The 13,019-nt window shown below is 41.4% G+C and overlaps 1 protein-coding gene across 8 annotated transcripts in view; it reads left to right on the top strand.

Moving 5' to 3' along the window:
• Positions 1 to 13,019, top strand: part of SLMAP (sarcolemma associated protein) — a 1,163,639-nt gene that overhangs the window by 943,764 nt on the left and 206,856 nt on the right. For all 8 annotated transcript variants that reach the window (XM_086939108.1, XM_086939110.1, XM_086939104.1 and 5 more), the window contains one exon: positions 6,032 to 6,149. In XM_086939108.1, the coding sequence (XP_086795234.1) occupies positions 6,032 to 6,149 (118 nt within the window). The remainder of the gene's footprint in view (positions 1 to 6,031; positions 6,150 to 13,019) is intronic.

Genomic DNA, 13,019 nt, shown 5'->3' with positions numbered 1-13,019 from the left:
CTGTATGAGAAGGGGCAGTGAAATTGTCAAATGATAGGGGTAGTGGGAAGGAGAGATGAGAGGGGCAGTGGATAGGTGGGAGAGAGATGATAGTTGGTGGAAGTGTGAGGTTTAAATGTGTCGTATTGGAATAATTTGCTGTGGAAATCTGTGGTGTGCAATTGGGGCTGTGGAGTTGTGCAGTGGAAATATATGGTATGTTTTGGAATTATGTGATTAGTTATTACATGGTATTAACTGCAATGGAATTATGAGGAGTGAGATTGTGTGTTATGGAGTTAATTATGTTGAATGGCACTATGTGTTGTATAGTGGCATGTTGGGTATTTGAATTGTGTTGTGCTGTTACATTTTGTGGCATGATGTGGAAATTTGTGATGCGGATTGGAGGTATGTGGTGTGTTGTGGAATTGTGTTGTGAAGTTGAAATATGTTGTTTTGTATTGAATTATGTGTTGTGTATTGGAAATGTGTACAGTTGAATTGTAAGGCGTGGAATTATGTGGCGTTCAGTGAAATCATGCTTATTGGAATTGTTATGGTGTGCAGTGCATTTATGTGGATTGCTGGTATGTTGTATAGAGTGCATTTATGTGGGGTGTTTTATGTTGTATTGAGTTGAGTGTAATTATGTGGAGTTTAATAATGTGGCACTGAGTGATATTATGTGAATGGCAATTTTGTTGTGTAGTGCAGAATTGTGTGGCATTGAATTGTGTGGTGTGGGGAATTATGTGGGATGGTTTGGAGTGGTATTATGTAGCATGGGGTGGAGCAGTATAAGGTGTGGAATTATGTGGCATGTTGCGCAGTTGAATTTATTTTGTGGAGTGGAATTATTTGTTTTGGAATTTAGTAGAGATTTGTAGAGTGTAAATATCTGGTGTGAAATGTAGGTTGGAGTGGAATTATGTATAGTGAAAATATCTGTAGTTGAGTTGTGTTGTGGGGAGTGTCATTTTGTAGGATAGTGGTATTATGTGAGGTGGAATTTTGTGGCATGGTGTGGAGTTGAATTTTGTGGAGTTTATTTTCTTGGTTTGTAATTATGTGGCATGGAGTGGAATGATGTGAAACTGAAGTGTGTACAGTGGAATTTTTGTGGATTCCAGACTAATTCACCCTTCTATGTCATTTCCTTTGTCTCACAAACTGGCCAGCTGGCCTGTTTTACAAACTGGCCAACTTGAGAACACTTGGAACAGGCTTAACGCCACTATTTAGCGATATACATATAGATATCTGTATCTCCAGCTCCCACGGAGGTCCTTGGCGGCTGTGCAGTTATTTATTTGTTAGCATTAAAATGAGAATTGCCTTTTTGTATAAGCGGTGGGCTCTGCCACCGTTCTAAAAGATGAGCTGCTGATTAAGCTGTCCGAAGGTACATAATATAAAGCAAGCAGAATGTGCCTTTTAATTTTATACTCCCAGCGCAAAACTGGATGCTCATTCCTGCTAACACGTGCCAAGCGGGTTTGATTCCCATATAGGTTCAGAGCGGCCTGCCAGCAATATCATGCACTGTAAACAGATGTGCCACCTGGTGATAGAAGGAAAGAGAAGAGTTTGCTTTGCCCTGACCTAGTGGGTACATATACATGTTTAAAAGTGACACATAGCTAATATGAATGACTGTTTTGTGTGGTGCTTAAACAAAGGCATATGCAAGCGCAGCGTTAATTTAACGATATTTATATCGGCAGCGTAAAAGCCTAAAGTTCCTTCCTGGACCAGGTCACACACTTTGCAGCTGGCATGCTAAGTCACCACGTTATCAGTAGTGAAAATGAATCACTTATCGTCTTACCTGTATATATTTTCAATCATTCACACAGTCAACAAGATACTCTTCATAAATTTAGCTTGCACTGGTTCCCAAATTCTGTGCTTCATGCACAGCACCTCTGGCTAGTTTTGACGGCGCTCTAAGGTGCAGTGACGCACCGATGGGGAAGCACTTCAAGGGGGTGTTAATGCTAATCATTTGCATCAGGTTCCGGTCGCATGCCCTACATTTCCGTTGGTGCAGTGTAGGGATCCTAAAGGGGTATAACGTTTATTTTGTAGCTGTATTTTGGAAACCAGAGAAAGAAAGCTGTATGAAAAATGTAGACTTGCGCTTCGATGCAGTTTCAGCAATGTAATCAGAACTTACCAAATGTAGATGCGGCGCTGAAGCCCTTTGGCAACAAGCTGATGTCATTTAAAAGCTTAAAGATAGGCCACACACGTGCACAATGCTTGTTCTGATTGAGAAAATGTGGGGCTCTCCAAACATTTTCATAGTGATGTTTTTCTACATTACATCTTGTTGTGCAGTTCACAAATACCCCCAAATTCATAAATGTACTCCCATTTATTTACATCCATGTTCGGTGTAAATCTCCAAGAGGATAAACAAGTGTGGGTGGGGTTAGAAAAGCACCTTGTGGTGTAGCAGCAGTGGTGGCGGCATGTTCAACCTCTTGGGTCATAACAAAGTAAAGACGTTTTTTGCAAAAATAAAACTTGACCTCAAGAAAAGGTCATAGAGGCACGAAATGAGGAGATGAATGAGCTGGCTCTCAAAAATATTGTGGTGAAGTTCGTGACTTCGAGACAAAATGAGCCTTCTGTGAAGAGAAGGTGGACTTCTGGTGGAGTTAACAACCATGGGAGAGGCAGGGGCAGAGATTGAGTAGAAGAGCAGGGTCGAGTCTAAGAAAGGCCAAGAGATTTGAATGATGCCTTCAGGCTTCGAGGGAATAATAAAAATACTGAACAAAGTCAATAACGCGGGCCTGGTTAGCAGCTAACAAGATATCATGGGAAACATAGTCCTACCAGCTCCAGAGGCTTTTACTCCGTTAGAACAGCAGGAAATAAGTAACAAGAAAAGACGCAAAATGTAAAAGTTAAATAAGGCAATCCTATAAACAAGTTTGGAGAAGCTCAAAGTAATGGGTACTCTGTAGTGCACTAATAAGAAAATGAGTGACGGCGGACAGAAGCACAATTGGGGGAAAATCAAGAAAACGAAAAAAAGCAGACAGGGCTCGCAGTTTTATTAATAGCCCTGAATGACGCCCCGCTTTACACTCCAACCCAACTGAGAAGTGGCTTAACGCCCATACTTGAGTCCATTGCTGCTTCTTGTGCCCTGAGACGCTTCAATGTTAGTTTGTTCGCCTAGGAGGAGTAAGAAGAGTCTGTGGTGAATGCAACAAGTGCACTTATAAAAACTCAGACAAGACTAGATTCTGTGCGCTGATGGATGACAGCTAAAGTGGCAACAAAAGCAAAACAATTTTTTTTAAAGTTGTGTGGCAACAAAAGCTAAATATTTTTTTTTTAAAGTTGTGTGGCAAAACTAAAGCATATGGTCTATGTTGAAGGGATCCATGTAGTAGGGGCAGTCTCCAGGGCGGGAACAAAGCAGGCAAAAGGCGGGACAAATGTAAACTATTCACCAATGAAACAAAAGGAATTTCAAAAGGCAGACGAAATAACCAATGCGGATAGACTATTTGCACTGTGATAAGCCTTATTAGGCTCTATTAGTAGGGAGTTTATATTGTTTTGATAACTGTATTTTGTACATACTTGTGATATTATTTTGATATACCAGATGGTTGCCATGTGACCAGGTTCATGACCAACATCATAGGTCCGAGTTGTTTTGGGACAAGCCAGTGATAAAGGTTATTGGCCTGTTTATAATAAAAACTTACTATAAAGGCAGTAGGAATGACATATTGATTGTGAAAAGCATATTTTAAAGTCATAAGGCATTTAAGGGCGGATTGTTTTTACTCTGTAATAAATCCTACAGAGAGGCAATTTGATATTTGGAGTCTTAGATTGCTGTAGCAGGCAAGGATTTTGGCAAACCGTGGTTACAGAAGACTTGTCCTGTTAGAAACTTTGTTAGCCCGTCTTAGCAGAGAGAGTATTTTGCTTTGATAAATTTAATTTTGTATACTATGTAATTTTGTGATTGTATGCTGGAACGATTTCCTTGTGGGAAAACTTAAGCTTAGTGAAGAAGACCTTGGTTTATAATGGTGACCAGCCACTGATAACAGCTAGAGACCTGATAGGTTCACTAGAAAAAATATTTATGATGCCACAGTTCTGATCTGTCGTTATGAAAAGTTAGCAGTAGGTCTGCCATATGAATTGTGAAAAGCATAGGTTAAGGTCAGTAGGCCTTTACGGGTGGATTGTTCTTTCTTTGTATTAAAGCCATCAGATGGATATTTTGTTAGTTTCATCGTTTCAAAATAATTTATTCGGGGTTTACAACCATAAAAACACATACAGCAGAAAATAACACAAGATGACAGCACAAATGAATATACTTAAACAGTTTACGAAATCATAGTTAAAACCACCACACAATAGCATAAAGCAGTTTATAAAAACTCATGATACTGAAGATATAAAAAGTGTATACACTAGCAAAATTCATAGACACACAGCAAATATAGTGTGTAAATCAGAGTAATTCATATACATCATTCTCTTTACAAAAATAAAATATAAAGCACAATAAAGAGCAATTGGCTGCAATAGGAGACCTGGCTTTAGCCAGGCTCAAGTGGGAACTACTCTGAAACCTTCGCTTGAATAGACCAGCTCCATTGGGATATCTAGCAACAGCACATACAACTGACTCCCTGATTTCCGTGCGCAGAATCTCGAGCATCAAGAGAATACTGTCAGCAGCTAAGAATCCTGCTGATCTGGAGAATCCAGCTTTTCCTACGTTGGACATGGACTGGGTAAAAGAAAAATGTGACCAGGTTTCTTCTGCTTGCAGGCATACCGGGCATACCATGGATTTATCAGGATTGGTGCTTCAGTTTGAGCGAAAAGATAGTAGAGGTAAGGTACCTTAACAGAACTTAAGGTACAATTGTCTGGCACCAAGAATCAAAAGATAATCAAGGAATGGCTCAAATTCGGCATGAGTTTTAATATCAATGAAAATGCACGAGAGAGAGACTTAAGAGGTGCTTCTCACTTCCTTCTTCCCTAGAGAGTTGTGTGGAATTACGACCATCAGACCACAACTCTCCAAGGCCAGGATTATTCAACATACCCTTTACATAGCCTATCCATTTAATTTTGCAAGATTTATCCGATGCAACCGTTTCTCTGAGAGTGTAATAGTAATCACCCAAAGCTGGCGTGTACTTTAACCTACACCAATACAGCAGAGTCTTGTGCACCAAAGGCATAAGTCCCAAGTCCGGTCGTAATGGTAAAAGGAGCGTGATTTTAGGAAAGCTAGCTAGGGCACTAATAAAATCTTCTCTCTAACACTCAAGTCGTCCAAGGCTGCAAAACCCAAGACCTCTGCCTCGCATAGAGCACTGCCGTCTGCTTTGGCCCTACATACTTGTAACCCTTTCGATGCTGATGACGAGCTCAGCTCGTCATGATGCACGGTTGAGCTGTGCTGATGACGAGCTGAGCTCGTCATGGACAATGGGAAACAGTGGCCTGCAGCACAGGAGGGGAAAACACCTAGCAGCCAGGAGGTGAAATGCATCTAGTCATAGAAGCATTAGACATTTTTAAAATTGCAGCAGCCTGGTGTCAATTTTAATGCACTTTTCTTAAGTGTATGGAAAACGTTTATCCAGATTTCCACAAATCCACTTTTAATTGAGAATACCCACCAATGTCCCTTTGCATAACAATTTAAGTAGCCACGATTGTTGTTTTGTTAAATTTTCAGCTTGGAATCTGCAGTTTACATCTAGGATGCTATTTGCCTACAGGAACTCTCAAGGCACAGCCAGTGTTTAATTTCCCATAAGTGTATATATTTTTTTAAGTGACTCCTGAAAATGAAATCCATTTCGGTTGTACTTGGTAGCCGTGCTAGTTCGATCAATTCATTTCATCGTCTGAAAAGGACGTTTAAGTTCTTAGAACAGAGTTTATTTGTAACTCCATCCAGTGCTGTAAGGGGAATTAAATTAATATTCTCAGTGCATTGGCAATTTAGTTTACACAAATTATTTATCCTTAATTACAGAAGATCTCGAGAAATTGAGAGGAGATTGCAGTGCTCTACAATCAGAATGCCTTACAATGAAAAAGGAGAAAGCTTTGTTAACAGAAGAAATGAAGCGACAAGTAGGAGAACTGCACAGGTAAGTGTAAGAAATATTTTCATGCAATTTCCTAACTGAATCCTAAAATGTGTTCTGCCTCTTGTGCTTATATTTTCTTAATAATTCTCATGAAATAAAAACGTACTATGAAGTTCTTTTAATGCTCACAGATATAGCTAGAAACCTACAAGTTCGAGGAATGTGAGCTGAAGATCACATGCTTTGCATACTCCTGCTATCTAGTGTTGGGTCCGGATGTTTGCAAGTTGTGTTTCTTCGAAGAAGTCTTTCTGTGATAGTGTGTATGGGCATCGTCTCCATTGTTAATTGCTTTCTGTTCCACCATCGGGTTCGGACGTGCGTTTCTGCACTGCGGTTCGAAACAGTTCTTCGGTTCCCCTCGATGCGGAACCCTCTCTACCTCAAAGGTAATATGCTCGTACACCTTTCCCAATTCTCTATGTATCATTTCGGTCACCAAAAGCTTCTTTAGAACGTAAAGCTTTGTGGACGGCCTTTGGGCCTAGCTGCGTCGGATTAACTCTCCATCGATGGAATGGACACCATTCAAATTTTGCCCTCAGTTCCATACGAAGTATCCGCACACTGATTCACATAAAGTGTGCAACTTGAGCTTGTCTCTGGAGCACAAGGAGGAAGACTGTGATGCCTGCAAATCATTTAGATCGAAGAAGTCTCTTCGCGATTGTTGGGGCTGATGTCGAGAAGTACAGCGTCAAAGCATCGAAGATGCACCGGACATTTTCGGTGAACATTCCTATCTGGAAAATGTGGGTGCATCCGCGCTGGAAGAAGAAATCCTCTCCGGACAGGATTCTGGCTTGGACCTTGAGATAGACATCAAAGAATTGCCACAGGGACGGGGTCACATGAGTACCCAAGACCCCATGCCCCTCCAAATTACCAAGAAAAAAAAACAAGCCTTTGGCACCACCTCTGCCATCTGGCCAAAGTCTGCACCAAGACGACTTTTCCAACGCCCCACCAGCAGGCTTAGCTCCAAAATTCACTGTCAAGCCCTTCGGCTCTGTACCTATTCACCAAAAGCCCTCTTCCGATCTGAACCACCCAGATTGAAAGAAAAATCTGGTTGGGAGTCAAAACTTTCTTCGCCAAAAGCGAAACAGCCTTTGGAACCGAAATCTTCCGCATCTAAACAGCATCACATGTCGGCACCGAAAACAAATCAGGCCTTGTCCGATCTGAATTTAGACGCTGTCCCACCAAAAAAGGAAACAAAAATAACTCTATATTCACCCTGATTAAGGCCATATACATACTAAACTGCCTCAAAAACACAAACTTCCAGTTGAGGACACTCATTACAAAATTCCATTAAAGAGGTAATCTGTGGTCACCAGTCCATTTCATATACCACTGCCAGCCACTCCACCACCACCCTCGTTGCCTTCGATCCTTTTACAGATTACACCTCAGGATTCTCCACTTTCTCACCACGATAATGATGATATTGAAAAGGTTACACATTTACCAGTAGACCCAAGGTCTTACTAGACTATTGATCCTCCAACAGATAACGATCCGAACCTTTACCGTGCCAAGCCATTGCCCACAGATGACAATGTAGCCTACTAAGACCTCATTGCCAGGGCAGCACAATATCATGAAGTGGGACTATATAAAGAGGCATTAGAGGAATATTTTATGTTTAAAACCTTAGGGTCCACACATAGGTCATAACAATACTTCCCATGCTTAAAGGCATGATGAGACACGTAGATTAAGGATCTTGTGGGTGCTTCTATATTAACTCCTAGAGCTAATAAAAAAATATAAGGCCCACGGATCCAGTATTGATCATGGGGTAATTACCATTAGATTCACTAGCTGTATCTAATGCTTGTAAAAGAGCTAATTCCTAAACATCTGGGGACGCTTTTCCACTGGATAAAGAGTCCAAATTAATTGATGCTTCTGGCAAACGAGTAGCGGCACAGGCGGCGAATCACTGGCGAATTGCAAATATGCAAGGCCTTTTAGCCAGATACGACAGGGCTCACTGGGATGAAATGGAGCAGCTGCTTCAATACCAGATGAGCATAAAACCTGAGCCCAGCCTTAGTAACCGAAGGGAAACTACTTTCCAATTAGTCAATAAGGTGTGCGTTGGATGCTGCTGATACCACAGCTAGAGAAGTCAACACCAGCATTCTTCTAAGAAGATAAGCTTGGTTAAAGATCTCAGGATTTAAGCCTAAGGTCCAACAATTTATTCTGAACACACCCTTTGACAAAAAACATATTTTTGTACCTGATGTTGATCAGTCTTTATAAAAAATGAAAAAAGACACAGAGGCCGCCAAGTCTATAGGAGCTCTCCAGTTCCCTTCCAATAGATGTTCCTTTCGGCGGTCCTTTTAATGAGAAGGGTCTAAGACCACACCCTCTGACCAAAATACATCCACCTATAAAGGTAACAACCAGTCGTCCCCTTCAAGAGGATTCTTTCCAGGAGGTAACAGAGGGAACAATTCTAAGGGTAGAGGAAAAGGCAGTACTCCCCGTAATTCCCCTTCTCCAAATAAGCAGTGACTTCTCCATACTTCCCCCTGACTATACCACACCTGTCGGGGGAAAAATGCAACAATTCCTCCCTATTTGGCAGTCTATAACTACAGACAAATGGGTGTTAGGAATTATCTCATATGGTTATTGCCTGGAGCTTACCACCAATCCTCCAAACATTCCAACTCGTTCTCACAAAATATCAGAGCACTTACACCTGCTCAAACAAGAAGCACAGTCTTTTACTAAAAGGAGCCGTAGAACCTGTACCATTATAAAATATCAAGATTAAGGCGTATGCTCCCTGTATTTTCTAATTCACAAAAAGGACAACTCTTTGAGACCTATTCTGGATCTCAGAGAACGAAATCTCTACATACTGTCAGAACATTTCCACATGGTGACACTTCAGCAAGTACTCCCACTCCTACAGTTGGGAGACTTAATGTCCACACCAAAAGGTGCATCTCACGTCCGGTCTCCGCATTCAAAACCATGGAGAAATCCGGTATCACAATCTCAATAAACTCAGCCTAGCAATCTGGCTCCTGAAATCATAGTTTGGCTATTTACAATTACCACCAGACTGTATGAATATCCTAAAAGAGGCTAGGAAGCCTACTACTAGAGCATGTTATGCAGCAAAATGCAAACGCTTCTTATCTACTGTAACAATATCAATCCTCTTGATGCTTCTGTACAGAACATCATCCGTTACTTGTTACATTTACAGCAATCTGGTGTGGCTTACACATCCATTCGCTTGCATCTAGCAGCAGTAGCTGCATACTTACAAGACAGACAACACTTACCTCTATTCAGAGTACTAGTGATTAAAGCCTTTATGGAAGGATTAAAAATAGTGATACCACCAAGAGTCCCACTTGCACCAGCGTGGAACTTAAACATAGTCCTTGCAAGACTTATGGGTCCACCATGTGAACCAATGCACAGGTTTCAGTTACAATTCCTCTCATGGAAAGCGGCTTTGCTCATAGCAATGCCTTCACTGAGGAGAGTTGATGAGCTTCAGGCATTACAAGAGCCCTTCTTTCAGCTTCATAAAGACAGAGTGGTTCTTCAAACTAATCCTAAATTTCTTCCTGAAGTAGTTTCTGCCTATCATATCAATCAGTTGAGTTACCCGTGTTCTTTCTTCAACCTGCTTCTGTAGCAGAACTAGCTCTACACTCACAGTAGGTTAGAAGAGCTGTACTATATTACCTAGCAAGAACAAAAGAATTTTGTAAAACAAAACTGCTTTTTGTTGCTTTCTCACCACCACACAAAGGCAACTCCATATCTGAATCGGGCATTGCAAGATGGATTCTGAAATGCATCCAAACATGTTATTTGAAAGTGAAAAGAACTTTAATAATACCCCCTAGAGCGCATTCCACTCGCAAGATAGGGGCTACTATGGCCTTCTTAGGAAATATTCCCTTAGCTGACATCTGTAAGGCAGCAACATAGTCTACACCGCACACATTCACCAAGCACTATTGTGTAGTTGTGTTAGCGAGGCAACAAGCTAATGTAGGCCAGGTAGTACTTAAAACATTGTTTCAAACAACTGCAGCAGCAACAGGTTAGCCACCGCTTTGGTAGTATACTGCTGTATAGTCTATGCAAAGCATGTGATCTACAGCTCACATGCTTCAAACAGAAAATGTTACCCAGTAATTAGCTGTTCTTGGCATGTAGAGCTGTAGATTCACATTCAACCACCCGCCTCCCTGTGTACCTGTAGTTGTTGCAGTTCTCAATTTACATACATATACATGGACTTCTCTATTCTACACTTACTACTCCATTCTCACCCTCTGCGGGAAAACAATCTAACAATGGAGTCGATGCCCATGCGCACTATCACCGAAAGGAGGAGTCACCTCACCTTGTGACTAGAAAGATTTCTTCGAAGAAAAACAACTTGCAAACACCGGACCCAACACCGGATGGCACAAGTATGCAAAGCATGTGAATCTGCAGCTCTACATGCCAAGAACAGATGCTTACTGGGTAAGTAACGTTATCTTTATAATGTGTAAATCTTCTAACAGATTTCTCATCTAGAGTCATCTCAGGTCAGTAAACCCTGTTACAATTTTACTTCAGCACTTTACCCATCTCACGCTGAGTTGCGATTCTTGGTCTTCCATACTGGAAGTGACACAGGCACAGAGGCACCCCTTAAAAATTTTAATTTGAATTTCCAGTGATGACTGCCACTAGAGCTTGCCTAGAGATAAGCTCTATTTCACCCTTATTTTGGATTATTTCTTACCTGAACATTCTGATAGCGTTATATATATATATCTCAAAATGTAAATGTGTGTATGTATGTATGTGTTTGTGTGTGTGTGTGTGTGTGTGTATATGTCTGTATATGTGTCTATATATGTGTGTATGTCTGTGTGTGTGTATATATGTGTGTATCTATATATGTCTGTGTGTGTACATGTATGTATGTATATATTTATATATCCAACCACCTGACAAAACGGCCAAAACATCTGGCCCCTCAAATCTGTGAATGCCGACATCTATGTATAGACTGCCCCATAGGTTGCTCAGCTTTTGGGGGCAAATTACCCTAGTAAAAGGACTCTTGACTGACCACACACTTTCAACTTTTGGGCTGCCCCTCAGTAGAAAGGTTTAGGCTTCTTCCTCATAAGGCCACCAGCTTAGTTTACCAGGACCTTGGTTGCAGGAGTATTTTCACTTTTGCCAGAACCTGGTACTGCACTTCTTCGCCATCTACATGTGCACCTGTATGTAGTTCCATGAACTTACTGTTATAGGTGCTTGTCAGAGGGCCTAATCCTGCGGCATCATTGGTACCATATATATGCACTAGACTTGGACATATGCTCCCTTCACTGCCTATCAAGAATAATTCTTCTTAGCAAATAACATTTAGGTCTGAACCTTGCCTTGTACGCCTGTGTCTCTATCCTGAGCGTTCAATGTATGCATATGTACCTGCTGTTTATAGGTCCACCGAGTACTCCTGTCTCCCTTAGCTAATTTTAATTCTCTGTGCCCACACCTGTGATTGTGTGTTGATACTGGTATTTATTACCTTACTGAAATGTGTGTGTTGCATTAACATCCTGCACACTTACTGTGCTTATATGCAGTACTGGTGCATAGGACTATAACACTGGCTCCTGATGCTCACAGGGGTGATCTCATATCATACGCTGGTGCCCACACCCCTATTTCAACCTTTGTCTATACTACCTTAAGTTTACACAGTGAATTTATTGAGGCTCTGTCTCATCGGTGACCAGCCCTGTCCCTACAATGTCTATTAGCCCATGCTATTAGACGCCAGGAAAGGCCGTACTTGACAGGACCTTATTATGGACTCCGTCTACCGGTTATTGTACGTGGGAAAGTAGTCTACACTGATACATTGTTGACCTTGGACCTGGAATAATTTCTACTTTTTCCGATTCACCACTGCCAATTGGAATATGTTCTTTTTTTATGATTCAACCTACACTCAACAACATATTCACACCACATACTTGCTGGTTTATTATATAGACAAATGAGGACAACATTCCATTGTGTATATTTGAGTTACTCTCAACGACTTTGCAGAAAAAGTTCTTTAATGATTGGAGAGTACCCTATACCTGGCAAGCCTTGAAAAAGTCATGTTGGTGACAAAACACGTGTCGGCTGTTTTTCTGAAGCAAGAACCCATTAAGAAATGGATTGTACAGATGAACATCATTTTACCTCATTTAGTGAATACATTTTGTTTCCACTATAATTACCTTTGTGTTTGACCTTCTAAACTGTTTTAACACAGCCGGAGTGCTTGGATTGACCAGCTTTTTGTAAGTCTATTAGCCCATGCTTACATTGACTGTCTAGACTGATAATATTGCAGCTGTGCCACACACCAATGCCCCATCGTTACACTGTCTTGGAAAGGTATGGCATCAACTTATAGGCCTGCTCCTTCCTTAGCCCCCTCCCCTGGCTGCGACGTGCCCCAGCACACACCCCTGCCCCACTGTCCTAACCGTCTCTCAACTGATCCCCATAATAGCCCATCTGTACCTCAAAATTAGCACTATTCTGTATAAAATCTCATCGCTTTGCGCAGAGGCAAATATTACCCATACCCTACCCCAAACCCTAGCTTCATGGGTTAACTCTGATCTAGCCACAAACAAGCCACTCCGCCTCAAACCCAAATGCATTTTATCTGGAACATCGCAGCAGGCGACAGAATTGATGATTACAACTTATAAAAAGGTCCCCAGCCATACTGCCCTCCACAAGATCCCAGTTGTCCTCAGCTCGACCAGGAGCACAAATATCGATCACCTTCCTAGGCTG

The sequence above is a fragment of the Lissotriton vulgaris genome, chromosome 9, assembly GCF_964263255.1.
Source record: "Lissotriton vulgaris chromosome 9, aLisVul1.2, whole genome shotgun sequence".
Lineage (NCBI taxonomy): Eukaryota > Metazoa > Chordata > Amphibia > Caudata > Salamandridae > Lissotriton > Lissotriton vulgaris.
Note: the sequence above shows the minus strand (reverse complement) of the source record. Positions and strands in the feature narration are given on the sequence as shown.